Raw genomic sequence first — 26,607 nt, forward strand, 5'->3', positions numbered from 1 at the left:
TGTGCCCTATGGTAGGTCCTAGCAACTCTAATTTTAGGAGCCTCTTGCAGTTTGTTTGTGCATTTGATGTGCTGTCCTGCTTCTGGGCTTTGCACACACGTGAGTTGCCAGTTTGTCACAGGGTATGACGTGCTCCCCGTGCAAAATGTGTTGCTGAATACTAGACGTTGGACATGGAGCTGTTAAGCTTCATGCTGTGACATTACAGATCCCACTTTGGGCTATTTTAGCACCATACAGCCTGGATTCTGCGGGGGAGTTTGCTCCCTGAATGGCTGTTCTTCCCTCCAGCCAAAACCCAGAGCACTGGGGGAGCCAAGCTGCTGGAGGTGACATTTTTGCATAGGATATGAAACAAATTCTTGACCTCTTGGGGCTATTTATTAACTCCCGTGGTTTGGCTAGATTCCAATCTGAATAATTTTCTCTGCTATTTTCTCTGGTTTTAATTAACGGTTATATTTCTTTTCTGTTCTAGCTGGTTGCAGTTGGCTGTTAATCAGTTGCTCTGCCTTGCTCTGTAGGTGGGAGTTGCATTTTAATACAGGAGAAGCAGCTTCAGCATCTCAGATGTCTGGGGTGTTTATTTAGCTCTGTATAAATGTTATTTCATCTCAGGCAGAAGGAAATGAAGATTCAGACTGTGGGTCAGTAACATAACTCTCTAAATGAACCTTAGAGGTAGCTCCAGCCCCAAATATACTAAGGGGTAGCAATACAGGGATGTGGCTTCCACAGAGAACTGTATCTTTTCCTATTTGACAGGAAACCATGTGATAGACCCCCCAAAAAAGTAATGTGTTTTAGAGTTAAAAGTTAATTTACTCTGTATTTGGTCCGTGAACACTAACAGTGTTTTATTTGTAAATGTCTGGGGTTTGCTTGTTATCAGCATGGGAGTCAGACTATTTAGCAATTTTCTTGCTATTTTCAGTAGCAAGAAAAAAAGCTATTTTGGAAAACTGAAGGAAAAAGATGACAATAGTTAATTAATATTATTTCTGTAAAATGTTTCACTAAGTTTTAATTGTAAGGGAAGGACAAAGAATCTGTGACAAAACAAAATAAAAGTGTCTGAATCTCAAGTATCTTTTTTTCTATATTTTAGAAAATGTAGATTTTTTTAAAGGGTAAATAGGCTTTAGCTGGTTACAAGGTAGATATAACTTCCTTCTGATGTACCCTGTGTATCTCTTGCATATTTACAGTGTCAACCCGCTGTCATTTTGACCTGTATTTTTCAGTTTTTATTTAATATATTTTATATATATTATATAATTTATTATTTATTATATTTAATATTATTAAATTATTAATTTATTATTTAATATTATTAAATAATATATTATTTAATATATTTTATTTAATATATGATATAATATATGATATGATATAATATTTTAATATACAAAATGAGACACCCCCCTTCCTCACTCCCAAGAAAATGCTAACTATAATTGTTTGAAGATTGAACAGTTAAGTCTCACTCTAAAGTGTGTAAAAAAAAATACTGTTTTTATGGCTAGTGCATTATAGTGTCTTTAGTAAAGAGCACAAAGCACAAAGCAACAGGAGCCAGGGACCAGCTGAGGAGGTTTGCAAAGGCTTTGTCATGTCAGTGCAGTGCAGAACGTGTATTTGGGTTTCTTGCTCCATGTTTCCAGTTCTTTCTGCCTCTGGTTCAGCCCCTCTAGTTCCTCCCCTCTAAATGCCTCAATTAGCTCGCGTCTCCTGTGCTTCTTTGTGTAAGTAAAACAATATTGCCTTTCCTTGCTGTCCAGGCAAATAGGAGAAAACCTCATTGTTCCGGGGGGAGTCAAGACCATCGAGGCCAATGGGCGCATGGTTATTCCTGGGGGAATAGATGTCAACACTTACCTACAAAAGCCCTACCAAGGAATGACTGCTGTTGATGACTTCTATCAAGGCACAAAAGCCGCACTAGCAGGAGGCACCACCATGATCAGTGAGTACCAGAAACACTAACTTTTCCCATCACAGGTCAGGTAGCACTTGAGGGGAAGTTTCCTTCCTGCATTTGCTTCGTCTTATTACTTGTTATTATAAACTTTGTGGGCAAGTTGTTGAGGTGACATAAATTGTCATCGCTTCCTTGTACAGAGGAGCTGCCCTGTAGATTTTTGTTCTCAAAGAATTAAGAGATGTGGCTGCAGATCCTGAGTGATGTTATATGCTACTGACCAAAAAAATGTGAAAGAATTTCTGGGAGTAAGTACAAAATACCCTGCTTTTGTTACTAACTTTTTCAGTTTGTCTTATTCAGGCCAGACTTCATATGTCTTTATAGCCAGCCCAGACATTCAAGTCTTCCAATACCATTTCTCAGTGTGTATAAATAATTTCACTTTGAAGCTTATGTGCCACATTGCACTGTTTAATTTCAGCAAAGATGACAGGAGATGAGAAATTTTCCTTCTCTCCTCTTTCTGTTGACCGTGTGGCTCCGATTTGTGATACTTCTTTAAATAGGTATTTTTTTACAGGTATCTGTTTTTAAACAGATATATTTTTAACAGCAATTGCCCCAGTGCAATGGCTGGAAAGCTTATTGCTTTGCTGACAAAAGTGGCACTTAGCTGCATCAGTGAAGCTGCTGCTTCTGAAAAAGGTTTTTTTCTAGATGGGTAATGATTTAATTTTCATGCTTTTGGTTTATTTCTTGATACATAGTGCTTAAACCTTGCAGTGGTTATCCTGCTCATAACAGGATGCTCCTTAGTCCAAGTGTGAAGCTCATACATCCACATGTACAATGTAACGTTTGCAAACAACACCAGTAAGCCTTTACTGTGTTTCTTACTTCCTTTTGACCCAGCCCTGTCAAAGGATAACTATATATATGCATGAGTAATCCTATCTTTACTTTATGTCATTCAACTTAGTGGGATCAGCAGATGCAGCAAGTTTTAGGACAACTATGGTGCATAGTTTCAGCACGCTCAATCTGCCATGTAGTGTGGTTGGGTGTTTATGCTTTATATCTTCTCTGTTCAAATACTTGGCTGTATTCCCAATGCTGTCTGTGGAGAAAGCATGCAACATCTCCACTGATTTATTTGCAAGGCTGCCTGGGCCAATTCAGTGGCTGGGAGGCACTGGTTAATAATAGTGTGAACTATGAAATGCGTAGAAATAAACACATCAGCCAGTAAATGCAGATAAGCTCAGAACTCATAGTGTCTAGAGAGGAAAGAATGAAGAACAAACATTCCCTGAATTGTGGGATGCTTAAATCTACCCTGGTGCATCAATTTATTGTGCACCAAACACATTGCCAAGCTTAACTTTAGTACAGACTATTCTACAAAATACGCTATACCAAAGACAGTAGGATGAGACTAACAGCCTGAATTAACAGTGTGCCCACAAACTGCCCCTCAGGAATGCTGTTTTGTCCAAGATGCTGGAAGACTAGTTACAGGCACGCAAGAACTGTGACCAGTAAGTAGTCTGGGTAATGGATGCTGAATCTCTTTTTCAGTTGACCATGTGCTCCCAGAGCCTGGCTCAAGTTTACTGACCTCCTTTGAAAAGTGGCACGAGGCAGCTGACACCAAATCCTGTTGTGATTACTCTCTCCATGTGGACATCACTAGCTGGTATGATGGGATTCGAGAAGAGCTGGAAATACTGGTGCAAGACAAAGGTTAGTAAGTGAAAACAAACAGTATTTGTGTTCTTTACTGAAATGTCATACGGAGGTCAGTTTTTCAAGTTTTCTAGTGGATACATCAACTAGAAAAGAAATGCATGGGTACAAAATTCTGCACTGCCTTGAACTTCTGTATTCATTTGCTGTCGTATGAAGTGGAGCTATGATCACTCAGCCTTGTGAATTGGTGACTTCAAATTTAAGCTTGACCGGAATCTGTCCATTTATCTGTCTTGAGTTAAGGCCAAATATCGAGGGCCAGATCATCACATATCTGAAAAACTACCATTGCAGGCTGTTGCTCATTTATCAGGAATGATTGATGGTATATTACATTCTTAGAGTGAAAATTATTATAAAACATGGTTATAATTTGAAAATGGGTTCAAGATTAAAAAAAAAGAAAAAAAGAATTTTCCTGATTTTCTCAAGTGCTGTCCTGATTTTCTCAAGTACTTGGTCTCCTGTGGCTTTCCCTGAAGTTACTAGAAAATACTTTGTGACAAGACTTATAGAAACCAGGTCACTAATTTAGGAATCTATTTAAGACACTTACGGACTTGGTTCAGTTCAATTAAATACTGCCACGTGAGATGCTGTAGGTCATTCTATGTGGCTACCACTCCAAAATAGCACAGATAAGACCTTCCAGAAAATTTGTCCCACCTCTGCCAGCTCAATGTCAATGTCTATTATACAGCAGTAGCACCAGCTGCCTAGGCAGCTGAATCTAGCCTACAGAAAATAATAATTTTGATCTAGTTCCTTAAAGTTCTGCATATTGCCGTGGATTTTCTGTCCAGAGACATAACTTTTCAAATATTTTTTGCTTCTTAAGTTCTTCGACAATGTATGGCTACTAACTAGGTCATATTTTTCTGAGACTACCATGAGTAAATCAAAATGATCCTAGTTTTGAGAAGTTTTAAGTTAGGTGAAAGCAGCATCCTTTGTAAGGTGTAGGACTAGTGATGAATTAGATTTGAAAAATCTCTTCATATAAAAGGCACTGTCAAGGTAGAAAAGCAAAGTAAAAAATGGTCTTTTGAGTGGGCAGTTTTCAAGTTGCTCACTGAGATGCCACCGAAATGCAGTCATGTAAAAGAATCTGATATTTATATAATTAGACTTAATTATATATCAGATGTTCTGTTACCATTCTGAAATACAACAGGCAACAAAACACTTCAATCAGCAAGATTAGGTATAATTTGGACAGAAGATAACTGGTCTTACATAGATCTTTATAATACAGGTGATTTTTTTCAAGGTGATGACATCTGCCAACATTGATGGTGCCAAATTTTTGCTATTCCCCTGTTATCAGCTTTGATAACATGAGTACCCCACTGTGAATTAGCTGAATGGTCTATCAAGGAAGTATCCAGTGCCTTGTTTCAAAGGTTAGCTGTTATTTTCCAGAGCTCACAGATCACAGATGGCTCAGAGCTCCCAAATGTACCCTGAGGGCTTACATTAAAAGCCTGGTGCAGACAGTTGGGTTAATAGTTTTCTCCAGCTATTGAAATGTGAGTTTTCAATAGAAATTTGAGCTGCCTTTCACTCTTCATAGGAAATAGGGATCTGTTCTTTGGTTCCTGACCAAGGATGTGTGATGGGATCCTCCGTGGCTCTTTGAAGGCAATAGAAGTAGGAGGCCACCTTCATTCTCATGCATGCTGCAGTTTGTCTCCAACCAGTCAATGTAATTTACTCTCATGTGTTAGGAAACACAAAGTAAGGGAGGGCAAGAAAGCAGAAAGACAATAAGAAATATTTCAACATGACAGGAGCTCTCAAATTAATGGATATTATCTGTTGATAATTGGAACCATTCGAGCCAGATTGTCGGTCTTGATGTCAATGCACTGGTTTTCATCAGCTGAGAATCTGGATTTAATTTGTTTTCCACTGATTGTCTGGTGGGTTATTTAGCCAAGTGCAGGGCTAAGTTAATCACGTTTCAGTGCTGAGTGTTCCTAGTCCTGTCTCAGTATGAATCACAGGGGAGCTCACCGAGCTGCTGCTGAGTTGCCCTTGTCATGAGTTATAATTGAACAATTAATCAGCTTTAAATCAATACAAAGCTAATTTAAGGAGAAAGGCTTTAGAAGAGCTTGAGATTTCGTAGAACCAAATGTTGATCATAAAAGACTGATGCTTATAAATTTTCAGCAGTCCATCCATGATTGGGAATGTCATAAATAAGTAAAGGAGCAGCAGCCCTCAACTTTGCTGATTCAGGAAGGTCACTCATTCCTCTAACTGCTGTCTCTGTTTAGAAAAACATGCAGTTTTGCCTGAAATTTGGAGAGGATTCTGCTGAGCTCTCCTTGCACTGAGAACAAGCACCCACCTAGGATGGGATGTAACACATTAAGCATTAAGTTAAATCAGTAGTGGACCAGATCACCAGATCAGACCAGATTTCCACACATTTCCTTTCAGTGACTATATTGAGGATTTATACATAAGTATTAGGCAGAAAATCTAATCTTGGATATCTAAATATGTGTAGTGATTTGATTTAATCTTGGTATTCTATAATAGGACTCTATTTGCAAAATAGGCTAGTTTAAACCATGTCTTCTGCTAGCTGTAAACAGCCTATGAGATGCCTTCTACTTTGTGTGCATCTAGTGTGGTAGCCAGGAGCAGAGGTTCACCTTGGTTTAATATCCTTCCACGCTGTAGGAACTGTAAGTAAAGAAGCAGCTCAAGATCCTGCAATAAGATCCTTTCTGGATCTTTTCTACTCCCACTGACTTTAGGGAGAAAACTCACTTCATTGGGAGCAAAACTCCTACTATTTTCATCAAGGTCAGAAAAGGGCCTTTGATAATGCAAAAGCAACAAAAGGAAAAGGGAGAGAATTTATATTGGTTGGATAAAGGTATGTCTTTCAACCACAGTACCTAGAGAAAACTGCCTTATTTCCTGCAAGACTGTGAATACATTAAATTGCCTTGGGTTAAAGCTCAGTGAATAAGGAAGAGCAATAGGCAACCCAGCTCTGCTTTCAGAGAGATGCATACAAGATGATCTAGCCACTTGCCATCACAGCGACTAGTTTGCATTCTTTGGACTAACCCGGATGTGTTTCTCCCATTGCTGCACATGTGCATAGTCAAACATGCAAAAAGGTGGCTCGGAGGTCCGGGTGTGGGTTTGTGAAGAGGAAACAGAGCTTTCCTCAAAGACAGGTTGGACACACGTGCTGCACATCACTAGAGTGGGGGCAGCTGATCAGAGGGAGGCTGTAAATATTGGCCCCCCGCCCCGCCATGAAGGTGCAATCAGGCTTAGGGTTCAGAGCAGGATCATAGGGGCTACATCCGAACTGCGTATTGAGGAATGAGCTGAGTGATCATAGTAAATTCCAGGTGTGGTTCTGAGGAATATGAGAAATAGGAAAAAAAAATGCTATTCTGTCCAAGATCCAAAGAGTTCATCCTGGGGATGTATCTTGCAGCCCCACTGCCTGTGTTGCCTGGCAGCACTTGGGGCACGGGTGGCTGCTCGAGGCTGGCGGGACTGGTGGGGCCTGGTGGCTCTTGCTTGTTTTGCTCCACGTGAACATTGGCAGGGGAAGAGCAGCTTTCACCCTGTGCTTCTTCCCGAGCTGCTGCGGCTTAGCAGGAAGACAAAGTAACACGGATCCTTTCAAGGTTTTATCCTGCATGTAAAGTGTACCCTCAGGTATCTGAGATTTGAAATGGTGAATAAGCAAATTCTCTGCCAGAGTATGAACAGCCAAGCCCTCTGCCTGAGGGTATGTCTGCACATAGCTAGACTAATGTAAATGTTACATCTTCATCAGGCATCTTCATCCTTTGATACAGCCAGTATAACATGAACAGCACCCTTTCTTTTTCTTTCTGCCCCAGGAAGCACAATTTTCATGATAGCTATTTTGAAACACAGCATGCATGGATTAGATGGCTTAGATTTTTTTTTCTTTTAAGTTAGAAAACTCTGAGATCAGTCCCTGTACCAACTTGAGAAGGCTGTCAGTAGACTAAGGAGTAAGGCAAGTTTATAACCTAATATAATTTAATATGTACTGAAGATATCAACATAAGATGCTTGGAATCCCCATTTGCTTAGAATATGAAGCTGTGTTATCTCTCTGGGCAAATTTTTGAAGTAAATAGAAAAATATGTAGTAATTTGAACACAGTTGGCTTTTGGCCAACAACACTCAACCTTTGCATTTCTTACTGATTTCTAAAATCTGGAGCTGTCATCTTTCACAGTTCTGTATTATTGCCAGCATGAATCCCTTCATCTTTGGAAGATGGAAGAAAAGATGGGGCTAGTCTCAATTGCAGCCAACTTCAAACTTTTGATTGATTGATTGATTGATAGATAGATTCCATTCATTCCCAGTGTCTGTCATCAACTAAGCTGGGCACTTTGTGCAGCAAGGTCAAGAAAAGCAAATGCTTTAGAGAAACAGTTCCCACAGCTTCTCAGCACTTCAGGGAAATTTATCTAGAAATATCTTGTCTAAATAACATACATACAGAAAAACATAATTTCTGATCAAACTGAAATGATTTACAGATAAGCTAACAAAACCTAAAAATTTCTTTTCAGGCTGGTGATTTACAAAATTTAAATTGTACAAGTTCGATTGTCATGCTTATTTTAGACACCAGTATTCGACTATGATTTGGCCACAAGCAATCCTATGGGCAGGTGAGCTGGGTTACTCCAGGGCTGAGCACAGGCAATCCACAGTAGTCCAAAGAGAAAAGAAGATTCATGTTTTGAGTCAAAGTAACTGTAATACAGCTGTGGATTTGACTTATTTTTCTGGAAATTTGGGTTTGTTCAAGTAAGATGTAAGAATCCAGTTAACACCTTTGTATTTTGTCTTGAAACAGGTGTGAACTCTTTCCAAGTCTACATGGCCTACAAAGATCTTTACCAAATGTCCGACAGCCAGGTATTGCTCTGAATCTTTTCGTTGCTGTGATCTGTCCTCTTGCCCCAAACCTGAGGATTTATTAAGGTTGAGCCACAGGGAAGCTTTTCCCCGAGCTTGAGTAGAATCAGGGGAAATGGGCAACTGAGGAAATCCTCTGGAGTGTCTATCCTGAACAGGGCTGGACTTCCAGTGTTCCTTTGAATGTGTGCCATACAGCTTCTGTGAAAATTATCTGGTGTCTCCCAATACTACAACCACTCAGCACCACTCAGGATTTTCTCTGGGGCTTCAATTTTCTTTAGCTTTGCAATATTCAAGCAAAAGTAGATGAAGGACTCTAGGCTGTGCTGAGATTTCAAGAGTTTCTCTGTTGCTGCAGAGAGCGAAAGTGTGGTGTTCTCTGAGGGAAGAGGCTGCCTTTTCTTGTTGGGGTTGCAGATAACAATGAGCTGATTGGTAGAGCCTCATTCTACATTCCAGACCCTTCAGCTTTTCCATTCACAAGGATCAGATCATTGTAAATGAACAATGGCATCTGTTAATAATAATAATGTTTGCTTATTCAGTTGAAAGAAGGTTTCTTTTTTGCTTATCCTCGAGCTATACTTCTCAGTCTCTCAAAGAACTGTTGTTACACCTCCAATGTATATTGTTTTAATTGGAATTTTAGACATAATAATGTATAAGTATTTTCTGAGAGGCAGTGCAAGCCAAATTCAGCTTCCTGATGAGATTAGCAGGAGAAACATCCATCAAAATGTTAAATGCACAGCTAGACGGATGCTCATTAACCTTTTAAAGTGTACATGCCAATCTATGTATTCCTACGCATTTAATCCTAGATGAAGTGCCCTAGAGCAAAAGTGCTGAAGACACGATGTCTTCAGTATTTAATCTGTGTTTGAAAACTAGGCTGCTGTATTACTGAATTCTGGGCCAGGTAGGGAGCATCTTAGATGTTAGACACCATTTGTAAAGGGAACTATTTCAGTAGTCTGGGTGTGAAGCAAGGTGTTATTCAGCAGGGTTTCCTTCTTTGTACTACCTCCAGCTTTATGAAGCCTTTACCTTCCTAAAAAGTCTTGGGGCTGTCATCCTGGTGCATGCGGAAAACGGAGACTTGATAGCTCAGGTGAGTGAACTGTGGGTTTTGTTTCATCTTGTGACAAGGTTCACATAGTGAGGAGAAGTAAATCCCTCCAGGTAGGGTATGGGTGGGGGAAAAAGGGAATTTGCTAGTGATGGATCTTTCCTGGGTGTGATAGCCTGTACACCACTGGTACACAGCGTGGGATGGCAGGATGCTGTTACTCCTCTGTGCTTTGGAGTGGTACCAGCGAGGTGGAGCAGTGATCCAAGCAGCTCCTGCCTTGGCTGCAGGTGACAGGCAGAAGGAAACATGAAGGTGTCTGCTGAATGAAGAGATGCAAGGGATGCAGGACAAACGTGGTAAAGCCTTGCTTGGAGATTTAAAGGACACAGTGAGGAGCTGGGAAACTTCATGCTAATGTTGTTGCTCCTGCTGTGACCAGCATAAATGAGCATAGTGAGTTTAGAGTAGAGCTCTCGGGCCTATTTATTTTTCAGAAGGTGCTTCAGAATCTCTGGAACGTCAGTATAAACCACCCTGATCTTCTAAAATACTTGAGAAAATGTGCATTATAATATAAGTTGTGCTCTTGGAAAAAAACCTCTCAGAAGCAGGAAACTGGCCTCAAAGCGATTATGTTCTATTAAGATAGGCCCATTTCCTGGTGTACACTCTGCAGGTGAGCTAATCTGAGTAGCTCTAGTCCTCAGGCTGGAGCATGCTGTAGCTGTGAGCTGTGCAGCAGTAGACTGACAGAAGTCGTGAGGACCGAAGTCGAAAGCAAACCTCCCTCCAGCCTTTCAGAGACCAGCATTGCCCTATAAAACAGAAAGTGCAGATTGGTTTGGTATCATTATGAATGCATAAATCTGTGGCAGCTGAATATTGCTGCTGATCCCTTGTCCATGTGCTGGCAGCAGGGCAGAGCCTCTCAGGTCTGTGAGGCACTGAGGGAGTGACTGGTTTATCTGCTGAGCTCTTCATCTGCTGGCTTATCTGCTCAGGACGAGGCTGCAGAGCTGACAAGGAAATTATAGTAGATAAAAACATGTTGCCTGTCAGCCCTGGACTGCAGAAGCCACATTGTGGCTGAGCCAAAAATTCCAAGTGTTTAAACAAGTGCTGTTTTCATACAGATTTACTTTTTTATTTATTTCTCCCTTGTGGGATTCTGTCCTCTACTTATCTGGTAGGAATGTCTTTGACCAAACAAATTTGTTTGACCAAACAAAACACTGGACACAAAGGTACTAGTGAGGAATCAACAGGCACGTTGGAACAGTTGTATTCATCTTGCTTTGGAACCAGGTGAAAACTATCGTTTGGATTCAAGAGAGAAAAAAAAAAGCCAGCATTTCCCAGCAATTAGCACGATTTGACACTACTAAAATATATCATTTACAGTTTTAATACAATACAAAATAGAACCAAAAAAGGTAATAATGAACTTAGTAAGTCAATATTAGGGTAAAAATGGCAAAATGAAAGAAATCAGATGGCCCCCTTGATGTTTCGTTATGTTCCCCAATAAAATCAACAAGTATTTGTGCAATTGCCTTTTTGATAGAAATCTGTTCCAACTGTTTTTATACAGCCACGGAACATGAACATAAAGGAAAAAAGAGTGAACACGGAAAGAGGGAAGAGGTTGTAAAGAAATGTGAACTATGTTATACACTGACGTATTTCTTCAGCATTGACATGCCTCATAAAATCAATTTCTTCCTATGCTTATATTCAGAAAGATTATTTGGATTTTGAAAGTAAAAAAGAAAACCGCCTACAGGAATATTTTGAGGACCATCTAGTGTGGACATCTAAATTTGACCGTATCAAACAAATTTTCCCAGTTATTATCAAACCCTCTTACAGTGAATAAATTAATCATATGATCTGATTTTACAACATTCTTCAGGATGCAAAACTATCATATTTTAAACTTTGCCATTCTTTGTCATTTTGATATTTTGGTATTATTTAGCTTTAATTTTTTATTTATAAATGCATTTTAATTATCTGAAGTCTTTAAGTGCCACTGTTCAGGGCTGTTGCATTATGGATTTAGAACATCTATTTTTAATAATACTTATGAAATACTATGATTTTCTAACCCCTCAAAAATCTTAATTACATGGGGAAATTAATAAGGTCCTCTACAGCCTTGATTGATTGCAGTGAAGGCAAAAGTATATGTGCATATTAAGTTGCTTAGGTTTTGCCAAAATATATTGGTAATGAGTTAGCTTTTCACCCTCAGGGACCTAGGATCAAATATTTATTAGATTACACAGTAAAGCATGTTAGGTAACTTCATCCTTATCTCTAGAGGACATTTATCTGCATCACAGGGTCGTTACATTTATTTTACTCAGTTCTTTAGGGACCTGTGGGCCTGGGAGGCCGGGAGGGAGGCTCATCACAAGCTCCCTGTTTGCACCTCTGCTCTGTGCGTGTACCTGGATCCAGCCTCACATGGGAAATGGTTAATTACCACTTTCTATGGACAGGAATTGTGTACCAGTGCCACTGCTTGACCTTAAATTAAAATATAATTGAAGCCTCTTGTCTGTTTTTTAGAAATTGTTCTCACTGGTGTGAGGCTTGACGGCACAATTTTTGCCTGACAGCCCGCCATTGGCTCTAAGTGGGGCTTGTTGAGGTGGGCACAGTGCCACAGTGACCAGAAGCTGCAGGAAAGTGGGTTTTTTTTCACTTTCAAGAACACTTAATTTCAGTGGTTCAGGTTTCTACAGGGGAGAAGTGTTAAAGAAAATTGGGTGACAGAGGGGAGGCTCCATCTGATAAAAGCCTATGAGGCTAAAAGTTTAAAGAAGGTAACAGTGCTTCACAGTTGTCCTCCTCTAGCAGCAGGCTTGCTCGGCTGCATTTAGAGAGAAAAATGGGGCAGTCAGAAGATACTGCTCTTAATTCATCAGAGGCTGCCGGAGGGAAGCATCTCATGTTGTGGCAGTTGTCAGCATTTGTCTGTTATGTTTCAGGAACAAAAGCGTATCCTGGAAATGGGAATCACGGGACCTGAGGGACATGCCCTGAGCAGACCCGAGGAGGTGAGAGATTTCACTGGTTTTGTAGCTCATGGAAATATTTTCTGTTGGGGACGTCATACCAGAACGTGCAGCTGACAGCCAGGCGTGTGGGGAAGGTGGCAAGTCCTGGGTCCTCTTCCAGTGTTATTCAAAGTTTAAAGGAGTGAGTCAGGCAGCAGCACATAGCTGGGGTGAGAGAGGAGGCTACCTGTGTGCCCAGGACTCCCAGCTCCTTCTCACCACCTAGCCTGGAGGGCTGGACCTGCTGGGTTGCAAAATGTCTCTGTTTTCCTGGTCAAGTTTTTCCAGCACTGTGCAATTACCTTGGATCCCTCCTTTGACTCCCAGTTTGAAGTGCACAACTCTGGCCAAGAACGTTATCTACAGAATGCCCCAATTTTACAGCACAGGCGTGCAAACATTTTTGACTCTGATCCTTGTGATTCAATTTTCAGCTGCAAATATCAGAATGAAATTGATTTCCTTCCATTTACTAATCCCACTTCAGTTGAGATCTTGCTCTAGATTGTGACCTCTAGTGTTGGACATGGGATATGAGTCAAGAAGTCAGTAACAACCTGTGCGTTAAGATTTGGATACTTGATTAAGTCCATTGATTAATTAGTTTGCTTTGGCTGAAAAATCCTTCTCTAAGATGCATATGTTCACCCAGACCATGCAGGTATGTGCTCCTGCATATAAATCCACCCTTATGTCTGCATGTCTGCAGATACATTTGTAGGAGAAATGCAGACTGTAGGAATGCAAATTTGTGAAAATGTGAAGGTACTCAAGGCAGTTCAGTTTATGCACTTATAATAAAACCAGCCTCTTGCAAAGATCATCCCACACATCTGGAAAGCACTTTTTCATTCTGACAAAAAAAAAAGGGAGATATGTGAAAGTCTCTTAATGTACACAGTTCAGACAGTTAATGGCATGATCGGGGGCAGCAGTGGGAAATGACTGCTTTCCTTGAAGATTAAAGAGATAAGGCCTTGGGGATTTGAGGCTAAACTCAAAGAGATTGTTGTGGTTTGGAGATCTTTATATAACCTCTCCCCCAGGCAAAAGGAATGAAGCTAATTGGTCTCATTCTTCTATTGAACTGTTTATGTACTTTTTCATTTTTATGTTTAACTTCCACCTAAATCGTTCTGAAAGAATTAAGTCTTCTCCTTTTAATGAGAACAAGGGCCTTAGGAAAATCTGCCTTTGCAGTTTCCACAAAGGAATTTTGCATCTTTCTGACTATGATACCCGACTGCCTAATTCCCAGTGCTGAGGTATGAGGCTCCTGCTTTTCTTCCTCAGGCTTATGTGGATGCCTCTGGGAGCTTGGGGGCAAAAACAATCTCTCTCTTGAGGCGGAACCCTGCAGTGACAGTGTTGGAAATTAGCACTCTGATTTTAAGCCAGGATGTTTTACAAAACTGTGACGAATTAAACCTTGTGTTCTCCAAGAGGTTACATTACTGAGTCTTTCCAGCATAACATTTGGAGAGAATTTTCTGTATTGTCATGCCAGTATTTTCAGTCATGACAGATTCTTAGATATCCCAATGCCAACACCGTGAGTCTGTCTGGGAAGGAGGGATTCCTGGGCTGTGGAGGGGAGTCTCCCAGCTCCTCTGCCTGCAGGCAAATGCTTGGCATGTCCCTCCCATGTGACTCCATGTGAGGAGGTTGTGCTTACCTTGCTGAATAGGGAACTTAGCTGAAGAGGGAACTTAGCTGAAGAGGGAACTTACTGGGGGACGTTCCCAAGGTTTTTATGGATTATGAGCTAAATTTGATCCATAATGCGAGGCTTGGTGCTCAGCGGGAGCACGCTGCATGGAGGAAGGCCCCGTGCCTCCTCTGGCAGGAGCAGAGAGCCTGCAGGCAGGTTTACCCCAACGTGAAGTGCCTGAGAACAGGCATAGCTTGGAATAAACAGAATTGACCCTTGGACAACTGTTGCTAAACAGTGAGAGCTCTGTCTCATTCCTCCACTCAGTTTTTCATTCTCTCAGCCTTTTTCCTCCTTTCTTTCCCAGCTCGAAGCAGAAGCAGTTTTCCGTGCCATCACCATTGCTAGTAGAATAAACTGCCCAGTGTATATCACCAAAGTGATGAGCAAGAGTGCAGCTGACATCATCGCTCTGGCTAGAAAGAAAGGTGAGAAGCTACCTCTTTTCCCTCAAACTTGGGTTTTGTATTGAACAGAAGCTCACAGAAAAACAAACCAAAACCAAACTTATTGCTTACCACAGAATAGTAAGCAACCAGCACAGACACTAAATGTTTAGGACTGAGAAAAGAAAACTGAAAGGAGGCCCTTGCCCTTTGCACAGATGAGTAACTCACCCTAAATACGAACAATCTCCTACCTTTCCAAGATTGTGTTGTCACTCTTTCTCTTGTGTTTCCTTTCACCTATAAGTGAGACTCTTCTCTGCTCGTAGGAGGGAGGTGTGCTCTTCTGGCAAGGTCTAGCACTTGCTTTTAAGAGTATTTGATGGTATTAAGGGTGACTTCCACGTCACAGTGTCTTGGGCAGTGAAGCAGATGCTAGAGGTTGCTTGGTTCCTTGTTGCTAGAAGCTGACCCCATCAGATGTGCCACCAGGGTCCATGCTGTGCTCTGAGTCTGTGGAATGGTCCAGCTTAAAAGTAACCCAAAAGGGGATTGTGAGCCTGGAGGCAGCAATTCTTTAAGGCCACTTGGCTTACAGGAACTAGTGTTTTGTAGAAGCAGCACCAGAGGTGCAGCATGAGCTCAGGGCCAGGTAGGAGGGGTTGCATTCCCTTTGGGTTGAAAAGCTTCGCTCTTTCATAGCCAAGCTTTCTTTTCCAGTTCTACCTTTCTGCCTCATGTTTTACTTTATTGGAAATTCTTATCCACATATCTTTTTCTTTTTTTTTTTTTTTTTCTTTTTTTCCCTCTTGGTTTGTCATTGTTGTCTCACTCCGCTTACTTTTTTTTCTCACTTTCATGGTTCATTTTTTCCTTTTGGCCATTTCCATGATCCCCTTCCTCTTCTTCTGTCTGTCCCTGTTTAAAAAGACTGTGAAGGTTAAAGTTAGGCTAAAAAGAGCTGATTTGTCTTTTTTTTTTTTTTTTTTAATTTCTCATTTGTTTCCTTTGAGAATGAAGGCTGCAGAGAGAGGAGTCAGCTCTGTTCTGCTGGCCAGTGTTACAGAGCGAGCACATTGTCCCCTGGGACAAATGCTTTAGGCAGCACTTCTGAGCCACATGGAAAAACGCAGAGAGAAAATTCCCTCCTTGATTTCTGTGTCCTTAGAGACCTGAAGCACCTGACGGAGGTGCTGGGGACCTGTGTGTTCCTATCTGCTGGTGCTGTGCTCAGCCTGGCAGCAGTAGGATGATATTCAGCTGGAGCCCTCCTCTCTGCCCTCCTCCTCTTCGTGCTGAAGCAGAGCAATACTCAGAGCATGGCTGTGATTAAAACAGTACAAATTAAAAACAGGTCTGAACTGTCTCCTTTTGGATTAGAAAAAGAACACTATAAATATGCTGATGAAAAGCATGTCTAGCTCAGAAAGCCTCCTGATATTTTTTTTTTTATCATGTTTAGTTTTCGAGGAGATATGCTGACCACGTAGCAATGCATAAAATATACACAGCTGCATGCAGTAAGCAGAATAATGTGAAGTAAAGAGAGTGGATTCTAATCAGTTCATATGTATCCTTGCTTTCCTCAAGGTCCCCTTGTTTTTGGAGAGCCGATCACTGCCAGCTTGGGGACAGATGGGACACATTACTGGAGCAAAAACTGGGCCAAAGCTGCAGCTTTTGTGACTTCGCCACCTCTGAGCCCTGATCCTACCACTCCAGATCACTTAAATTCTCTCTTAGCATGGTAAGGCCTTCCTTTCTTCACAGGTTGATGGCCAGGCAAGTGCAAAAGCCACAGTGGTTGAAGTCGCTAGGGATCAATTCAGTTTTCTTTAAAAGAGTAGTTCCCTGTGGTATCTCATACACAAAATGGCAGAGAGGCAAACAAGGCTAGTCATGTCTCTGGTGTTAGTCCACGCATCAGGTGAGCAGGCCTAAGCCTTCCATGTTCTTGGTGAGCACGCTCAAGATCCAACTGTTGGTTACTCCAGGATGATTCCTTTTACTTGCTGCTTTTCAAGTGATTGCTGTCTGCACAAATAAGCAGTCCTTAGGGCTTTGAGCAAGCTTTCTCTCTGCCTCTCCCACTTCTCCAGCCAAATTTTTAATATATAACTGGATAGCACTTACTCAGTCTGGAGTAAGTAATAGCTAGGTGGTAAATTCCTATCTGTGAAGGTGGACTCAGTTTGAAGTCCCAGGTCATGTATAGCAAACACAGCAAGGGAAATCATGTTTGTCCCATTGTAGAGGTTCCTGGAACTGTAAAACCTTTCCTAAGGCTGTTTTTGTCAAAGCTGCTGCGAGGCAGCCAGCTGTAGGCATTTGCAGTAAGGGTCAGTGGTGTAAACATAGTGAAAAACTCTGGCTTCATGGTAGCTTGCCTTCATTGGGAAGTGTTAAAACTGTGTTAGCTGACCTGGCTTTAGTTCTTGCAGGCTTGACTTTGCTTTTAGCTTTCTGTGTGTCTTGATAGTTTTCAGACTCCTCAGTCAGGAAGTCAGCAAAGATGCGTGGTATGTATAGAGAAGGCACATGAGGTAAGGGAAAGAGGCCAGAATGGATTACAGAAGAGATTATTAGGGAATCAGGTGGACACAGGCTGGTTATTTGAGGCCATTGCTTGACATGATAGGGGTAAAATTGTGCTGACTGTCCTCAGACTGGCCGTGAGAGCAGAGGGATGGAAAGACAGTGTGACAAGCTTCTTCCTGACACAGAAGAGAAGACATCTGCAACACCTTGCAGCATCCCAGAACTGTAAACCCTCTTCTGAAAGTGTTTCCCACTTTTAACTTTTTTAGAGTCTTCTCTAGCTGAAGAGGCAGACCACTTGTTTTAAACTGATAAAGAAATTCACATTTCAAGTCCCACCTGGACAGATTGTGTGCACCCAAGTGAGCCTCTCAGCTTTCCTCTCAGACTTAATACTAGTGGGAAACATGCATCTCACCTGCTGCCTCCTTTTCCAAGAGTTCCTCAGCTGTAGACCAAGGAGTACATTTTTACCCTAAAAATGATGCATTGGACTTCTGAAAAAGTCTTCCTTCCATGACAAGTGGGCAGACTGTATAGCAGGCAGTGGCAGTTTCTGGTAATCTAGCTCTGAAAAATGTGCATTTCTGGTTAGAATGGGTGGGAATTTGTTTTGTTGTGAAGGACTTGTGGCAGAAATAATATTCTGTACGTGAATTTTCTGTTCTTTAAAATAAAGACAAGGAAGAAAAAGCATATTTTCTGGTCTGACCCAGAACCATCAGCAGTATAGAGAGTGCTGTTTCTTATGTGAGGGTAAGGCTCTTAGCGAGCACATGGGTCAAAAGAGAGCAATTAAAATGACAATAGCATTTTTAGAACTGCAATCCTAATAAAGACATTTTTAACACTAACATCGGAAGGACAAGATGACGAACCAGAGAAATTTTCATCATCCTCCAAAAATGGCTCTTTTCTCCTAGTGGTTAAATCCCTAGATCTCAAATGACAGCAGCTTAGCCTGCTTTTCATTTTAATACTTTAAATCTACATATGAAACCAAAAGAAGAACAGAATTTAGTATAACTTTGCAATGCATTCATGGAGAATTTTATGTGAGGATGGGAGTAAAGATAATACTTCATTTATCTGTTGCTCTGGTTGTCAATGTTTTACAATAATTAAAGAGTACTCACAGCATTATTGCCATGAAAGTGAGCATACTTATTATTCTGTTTTCCACAGAAAACGTTGATTTTTTTCATTAAAAAGCTGAATGTATGAAAATCCAGGATATCTTATAAGGCTTGCAGTTTGGATTTACTTGGTGGGCATCCCAGTTTCATCTGTGGGGCCTGCATTTCAGGTTTTTGTCTCCTGTGCTGTATTGCTATGTTGCTGGTATTCTCTTAGCTAGGGATGTGAGATCTTGGTGCTTTCTGTCACACATAATGTGACCTTTTTCTTTGTAAGACTGTTCAGTTAGAGAAGTCCAGAGCATATATCTGACTTGCATTTTCCCTTTCTTTGATTGGAAGACTATTTGGTAAATATATTCCTCCCACTTCTGTATCCACTTCTGTATTTTTTTTTTGCAGTAAATATTTTTCTTTCAGAAGATCAGGCTTTAATTTGCTAGAAAGTAATATATTGAATATTCTTCTGAGAATTGCAAGGATAATATATGTGCAGTGAAGAAATGCAGGGAAGCAAGCTTAGTGCTCATTACTTTGCATTGCAAAATTTGCCATTATTTTTCAACATGTTTACGAAGATATCTTGAAAAGGCAAGCATTTCATACAGGCTTTTGATCATTTCCTTAATCCCATAATAATCTTTTGTCCTGGTGACTGGGTTTGTGCCTGATCTCTGTCGATAAGCAGCCCTAAACCCAAGGGGACTATAATCTAGGAATTTAGGGTGTTCCTGGGGGAAATTGGAGGTGTCTGATAGCACGGTTGATCTTCAGTAATATGTAGCCAACATTAAAGGCTGTTGATGTGATTTAGAGCCTACAGCAGTAATGTGGAGACTTGATAGGACCATTCAGAAGTAGTGTGTGACCGAGGTGCCCGCATGACATGTGGTCTAAACCTTCTGTGTGTTAACTCCACAGTGGGGACCTGCAGGTGACGGGAAGCGGACATTGCCCTTATAGCACCGCCCAGAAAGCCATTGGAAAGGACAACTTCACTATGATTCCCGAAGGGGTCAATGGAATTGAAGAAAGAATGACTGTTGTCTGGGACAAGGCCGTAGTAAGTAATTGCTTACTTTTATGGGCTGAAAAAAAAAAAAAAAAAAGGACTGGTGGTGGAATAGTGAAAGCCAAGAGACTCTTGGCCATTAGTGATTTCCTAATATAAAATATATTTTCTGAGAAATCCCAGAGGAAGTGCTGCTGTGAGGTGATATGTTTATTGCCCCAACCTTCTCCAGTCGTATGAACTCTGGGCTGTCTTTCGCTTCTGACCGTGCAACACCAGAGTGCTCTATTAGACCGGAGCCGTAGCAGACTGCAGCTCTGTAGTTCTGCAGTGTGTCAGCATGAATGCTCCTCACGGGCGCGGGATCCGAAGCCGCTTAGTGGTTTTGAAGTGGACCCCATATAAACCTGATGAATGGATTTTTTTTGAATTTGGGAAGTGTCGCATCATTTTTGAGGAATTGCAAACGGATGGCAACTGAGCCTGAGGCTAGATTATAAAACGCTTTGAAGAAGAACATTGCATCTAAATCAGAATGACATCTTTTGCTGTAGGGTTCTGGTGTAAGTTAGCAATTTTTGATGGGTCCAGGGATCCTAATACATAGTGATATTTTCCTTTTCTTGTGCATTTTCTCATACACATGGTCTCTCACGCACACAGTCATTACATTGCACTGCACTGGAAAGCATGTTGCAAACTGAAGAGTGGTAATATTTACAGTGCTCTGCTGAGCACCTCTCCCAGACTGTTTAATAACCTCTTTCTTCAGGGACCACTATAGAGCTTCCTAGCATAGAGGAAGCTTCACATATCTGCTGTGTAGAAGCAGAGCAAAGAGCAAGTGAAATCCCACTGGTCAGGGATATTTTCTTTTGTTTAATCCTCAAAAGAGAAAAATCTATAGCAAAGGTTGCAAAATGGGATTTATGACTGGTAATATTCAGTTCTGTACCATTAAAAAAATTATGTTTTAGACATCTTCTGTTTTGCCAGGCAGGAAATAGATGTTCATTTAACATTGAAAAGCTTGGCACGCATTCCACTCATTCCTTGGAATGCTGCTCTCATTTGTTACTGGAGAAGACCCCAAAACACTGCAAAATCAACAGGCTGCTGTTTACAGCTGTTATTAAGCCATCAGAGACTGCATAAAGAGACTATGAACATAGACTTGATACTCTAATTCATCAAGTAATACCGATGTATTTTTCTCTGTTTTAAAATGATTAAAATAGTTAACTAGAATTTACTTAGACTTACGTGCCAGTGTGTACAGTAAAGGGACAGTAGAAAACTGAGGAACTTGATGGCATCATCTGGATTACAGGTTTTTTTAATCAGTTCTTTGGGATGCTTGAAATAACTCGCATCTTTGAAACTCCTGACTAATGTGTCTTCTATAAACTCCTGCTGATAAAGCCTTTATTTCAGGCAACATCACCAAATACATGCACTAAATATCTCCCCATATTTCCCCAGCCTTTCATTACTCTGAACAGCCCATCTCTATTTTGTAAGCGTGTTTTGCTCTGGTCAATGTGTTTTTTAGGCCACGGGTAAGATGGATGAGAGCCAGTTTGTAGCTGTCACCAGCACCAATGCTGCCAAAATCTTTAACCTGTATCCAAGAAAAGGCCGGATTGCTGTGGGATCAGATGCCGATGTTGTTATCTGGGACCCTGATAAGGTGAAGACTATAACAGCCAAAAGCCATAAATCGGTAAGAAGAAATAGAAAACCAGCAAAAAAAAANAAAAAAAAAAAAAAAAAAAAAAAAAAAAAAAAAAAAAAAAAAAAAAAAAAAAAAAAAAAAAAACCGTTGATCTAAGTGATATGAAGACCAAGTGCCTGGATATGGAGGAGTTCCTTCCTGCTTTTCTCAAATGTGTAAATGTTCTTCCAAAGATGAAAGCAGTGGAATCTTGCTGTGGTGCTGCTGGGCTCAGGCAGGTTCCCCTTGTGCCTGCACATGGTTTGAGTGCTTGTGCCAAGGCTGTAGCAGGTGAGAAGCAGCAGGCCTGCAGCTGAGCTGTACATATAAGTTCAAAGCCAGCTCACTCTCCTTTTGCTTATCTGAAAAGCACCTAATATTGTAATTTTCATGATTAAATCAACAGCATTTTAATCTGTGATGATTAAATATTTTGATAACCCAGCTGTAGTCAGCTTCATGGCTGGGATTTTCTATTTAATTTCAAAGCTTTGAAGTGTTTTTCTCTGCCCTTAGCACAGCATACCAGTGACTCACAGTCACTTTGATTTCAACTGCAATAGGTCTCATATGTTTATCTTTTGTGTTATCTATCTCAGAGTTATTTTATTATTGCTCAGTGCTTTGGTCTTTTACACTGGGGAATTCTTCCAGAGATTTTCACTGCAGATTGAGCAATACAGTTGATGTTAAGGAGACATGAGTCTTTAAAAATTAAGTTTATATTATTCAGTTTTCATTTCTCTATCTTGAGGTGTCTCAACATCTTCTAGATGTTTCTTTCCTCTTCTAGAAAGAGCTGAACACTTGCCCTTTGACAGTCGCTCTCATTTTGTACTGAACTTGCAGTGTGTGTGTTGGTTGATCCTCAGGCTGTTGAATACAACATCTTTGAAGGAATGGAGTGCCACGGTGCCCCACTCGTGGTCATAAGCCAAGGGAAGATTGTATTTGAAGATGGAAATCTGCACGTAAATAAGGGCATGGGCCGCTTCATCCCTCGCAAACCTTTCCCTGAATATCTTTACCAGCGGATCAAAATCAGGAATAAGGTAGTGACAGATTTAATGTGATCTTTCTAGCCACACTGTCTTGGAACCACATTCCCAAATGTTTTTATTATTATTTTAGTAACAGGAGCACATATTAGATGGACTATATGTTGTGTCAAAAGGACATCAAAAGGCCCCAGAGGTGTTCCTCTGGCAGTGTGAATTCCTGTAACTCGCCTTGTGAGCTCCGGTGAGGTGTGACAGAGTTGTCCGTTGGGAATCTGGCCTTATGTCCAGCTGTGGAGCTGTGCAGGAAGGTGGGAAAGTGATAAAATTTACTTTTAGCTGAAAATTAGCAAAAAGATAAAGCCTCTTTATGGGAGGTTTGGCCAGAGGAAAAGTGACTTTTAAGTTATTGCTAGGTTTTGTATACTGCATTGTGAACAAGAAGAAAAAGCTTATAATGTCAGAGACAGTGATTATATTTGGCTTCTTGCTAGCTTAAACTTGGGTAGTCTTACTATAGCAAGTAAGACTATAGTATTATAGTAATATTATTATAAATTATTATAATTTATTATAATAAATAGCTTGGGAAATGACCAAGATTAAGACTCAGTCAGATCTATTGTTGAGTTCTATCTGTGCTCTTCTGTTGAAAACCAGTAGCCTTGGCACTAGTTTGGTCTTGTTTGGAAATGCCTTTTTGGTACTAGGCAAGCAAGTTAATGTGTGCAGTGTGTAGCAAACATAGATTGACTAAGGAAACATTTTACTCAACAAGACATGGATAATTGTTTGTAAGGACAATAGCTGAAATTAGGCCTAAAATAGGTTGATAAGTTTTATGTTAATAATTTTTTATACAAATTCTTTCAAATAGTGTGATACAAAATGTCTGCTCTTCTGAGGAGAAAAGGCATTATGAAAATAATAAATTCACTACATTTTTTTACATTTTAACTTAGATGACAGATTCTTCAAAAATTGGGCCTTGCCCTCACACCTGCCTCTCAAGGGTCCAGAACATGGAAGTGTTACATAAATGAGAATGACAATGTTATTTAAATAGTGAAGACAGCAATTTAAAAACAAATCTAAAGAGATCAAATATCTGGTTTTGTGCTGGCTGGAAAACTTGTGTCTTGCAAGTCCACCTGGATTTTGGGAGAGAACTTTGATTTTAGGAAGAGGTCTGCCAAGCAGTGTAGGAAGGTAGTAACATTTTTGTTCATGGAGCTCCCTCTGCTGCCTTCCTGAAGGAAGTGAGATCATTTTCATGTCTGTATTTCTCTCCTCACTGTCAAATTTTGTTGATTGGAAATAAATTAAAATATCAATCAAACAAAAAAGTGAAGGACCTGTCAGTGACCAATATCTCATATGAACATCAGTGCCCAAGAAAGGGTTATTAAATGAGAGTCTGCAAAGCTGTAAGTAGAGCACAGGAAAAACCAGTAATTGGGACAGCAGGACAAACTCGTGCCTTTGTGGATCCCTGGGTGGCTGGATTGGCTGCTGTGATGGGCAGCTGCCTCCGCGTGGGCATTCACTTTGGTTCATCCCTGCCTGGGATGTCTCCTGAGCCTGGGGCCAGGCTCACAGGAATCAAGGGAAGGGATTTGCACTCATTTCTGAAAGAGCTGGATTGTCCCCCCCTGTGAACAGAGTGTCCTCCCTACGCAGTATTTCATTGTCACTGTTAATATGTAGGATAAGTGATTTTGAAATAATATATTTGTAAGCTTTCATTTTTTTTTTTTCTTTCTGAATGAGATTTGGATTATATAGTTAAACCTCTTCAGACTCATGCAGAAAAAAATGGAACTGTGTTTAAAAGTATCGCTTACCTGGTCAGTGCAACTGTTAGGACTGCCTTTTCTCACAATCCTTGTAGCAGTTACACAGGGTGAAAATCTGGAGACCGCAAGCTGAAATAAGAGCTCAGGTGACAGATACTCTACTGAAAAATAATGGAAGACAGGCCCCATCCCACAGGCCTGTTGCTATTTTTTTGCCTGTTGCTATTTTTTTTTTTTGTTCCTTTTGAGGGTGTCTAGAGCTAATCTTTTGAGATGCTTTCTTGCTTATTCTTTTGATGGGCTACAAGCTCTGCAGTGCCAGGAAAATGGGCAGTTAGACCGCCTGTAGCGGAGTGTGGAGAACACAAATTCTACCCAACAGCTGGGCCCCTCCTTGCGTTAGGTGTTTTTATGAACAGTGCTAAAAACAGGAATCTGTATAGTTGATATAGAGGAGTTGAAGAGATTTCTCATTTAGTTATATATGCAATATAAAATGTATCTGTATTTATAAATGGAAGAGACTTTATAATCTCAGTATAAAGCAGACTGTAGCTTTGATGAGAATGTACGTGTTTTTACTTCAGCTAATGCAGAATATTGCTCTGTGCTCAGTTTTCTTGGTTTAGAGGCAGAATTATCATTGGGCAGCATTAAGAGAGCATTCAGCAAATGTGTTTTTATTCTCCTCTTGACCTAGGTGGGAGGACTGCAGGGAGTCTCCAGAGGAATGTACGATGGGCCTGTGTATGAAATCCCAGCCACGCCAAAATATGCAACTCCTGCACCCTCAACCAAATCCTCCCCTGCCAAAAACCAGCCCCCTCCAATCAGAAACCTCCATCAGTCCAATTTTAGCTTATCAGGTAAGTCAGCCTGACTTAGCAGAAATGTCTTGAAAACCTTAAATTCAAGTGAAAAAAAAATGCTTCAGGAGCACTATAAATCAGTCAGATTTACGGTCCCTAGGGACTTAACAAGGACAGAAATTTCTATATTAACAACGCACGTTTGAAAATTCCACTCTGCACATATTTGTAGAGAGAAATTTCTTTTTTTTTTTATTCATGGTAATGTGTTCTCAGTCAGAGGTTTGGCTCAAAAGAAACCAGCTGCTACTGATGTCACGGAAGAGTAGTTGGAAGTAGCCAGATCAGATCTCTCTGCTCATGTGTTTTTCTCCTTTTCATAGCTTTGCTTCCTCCTTTCCTCTTGTTACAGGAGCTCAAATAGACGATAACAACCCCCGCCGCACTGGACACCGCATCGTTGCACCTCCCGGTGGCCGCTCTAACATTACCAGTCTTGGCTGAAAATGCTGATGGACAGAAACACAAGGATGAAGGATCATGGGAATAATGTCCATTCCCTTCAGTGTCCACGTTACTGAACCCACAATTTTATTTGGTACTAATGGAAATAAAAATGAAATGTCTTTTTCTTTTTCTTTTTTTTTTTTTGTATAGGAAGAGGTGATAATAGTGTGGTGTGTTTGCTTGGAACTACTTGCCTCACAATTGTGCTTTCATGCCATAGTCACCTTAAAGCATGGTGCTTCCATTGCCCCTTTAGTGACTACAGGTTTTAGCTTTGTCTTGTAACTGGATGATGGTTCCTTTTCACCTGTTAGCTGTATTAGAGTAGTTAGTGCATGTTACTGAGTTATTTATGCAAGTTACATACTGTGAGTGAGCCCCCTTAGAACACGTTGCCAACAATTGACTAGACACAATGCCAAGATTAATGTCCATATTTGACAAATGCCACTGAACTACTTATGGAGGAAGAAAATGGCCATCCTCAAGTACGCAGTAGAGTAATATAGGCAGCTTCTGTTTTTATCTTTAATTTATTATAAACCCAAGCACTTCTCTCAGGCACAGAAAATCATCAGGATACCATGACAAGTGGTCTCTGTAGCACCCGTCCGTATCCACCCAGTACATTCCGAGTTGGTGTCTTTGTTGTTTCCATTTTAGACAGAGCCATAATTTATACATAGCAATGTCATTGCCACCCTGCAGGGATTTCTCCACCTGGGCAGTAGTGCTCTCCTTCTGCATGAGTTTTTGGTACTTACAAATAATCCAAGTTGCCGTCGGATTTTTAAAGTTTTTTGTACAAAGTTTTTCCTTTGTAATCACATGCATTTTTACTTACTCTACCGTATCAGATCTACTAGTCGTGGTTCTATTTCTGAATTCAAAGCTTGTGAAATAAAAGAAATGAATTGATGGTAAGCGTCTTCCTCTGCTTTCCAGTACTCTCTTGCTCAGTGGTTGAAGGTTTAGCCTGGAGGTACTTAGGAGAAAGTGTATTTCAGACTGACACCATATGAAAGAATGAACCTCCTTAGATCACAGGGGCTGTTAATATACCTATCTGCACATTCAGATTATGGCATGCCATAATCTCGCTCAAAGTAAAGCTCAAAAGTGTTGCATCGCACTCCCTTGATATTGGCTGCATGACATTTAAGCTCTCTGCCCAGACCTTCAAGCACACATCTAATTGGCTTAAAAGGGAGCTCAGTGCCACCCTCTTCACCTTTA

At 40.7% G+C, this 26,607-nt stretch overlaps 1 protein-coding gene across 2 annotated transcripts in view; it reads left to right on the forward strand.

Moving 5' to 3' along the window:
* Positions 1–26,272, forward strand: part of CRMP1 (collapsin response mediator protein 1) — a 44,853-nt gene extending 18,581 nt beyond the window's left edge. For both annotated transcript variants that reach the window (XM_026034100.1, XM_026034101.1), the window contains exons 3-14: positions 1,782–1,966; positions 3,503–3,667; positions 8,563–8,624; positions 9,658–9,738; positions 12,696–12,764; positions 14,783–14,903; positions 16,452–16,608; positions 19,457–19,598; positions 21,100–21,270; positions 22,134–22,313; positions 24,756–24,921; positions 25,277–26,272. In XM_026034100.1, the coding sequence (XP_025889885.1) occupies positions 1,782–1,966; positions 3,503–3,667; positions 8,563–8,624; positions 9,658–9,738; positions 12,696–12,764; positions 14,783–14,903; positions 16,452–16,608; positions 19,457–19,598; positions 21,100–21,270; positions 22,134–22,313; positions 24,756–24,921; positions 25,277–25,368 (1,591 nt within the window). In that variant the 3' untranslated portion in view covers positions 25,369–26,272. The remainder of the gene's footprint in view (positions 1–1,781; positions 1,967–3,502; positions 3,668–8,562; positions 8,625–9,657; positions 9,739–12,695; positions 12,765–14,782; positions 14,904–16,451; positions 16,609–19,456; positions 19,599–21,099; positions 21,271–22,133; positions 22,314–24,755; positions 24,922–25,276) is intronic.
* The last annotated feature ends 335 nt before the right edge of the window (positions 26,273–26,607 follow it).

Source organism: Nothoprocta perdicaria, unplaced genomic scaffold (assembly GCF_003342845.1).
Source record: "Nothoprocta perdicaria isolate Ctin4 unplaced genomic scaffold, notPer1 scaffold_14, whole genome shotgun sequence".
Lineage (NCBI taxonomy): Eukaryota > Metazoa > Chordata > Aves > Tinamiformes > Tinamidae > Nothoprocta > Nothoprocta perdicaria.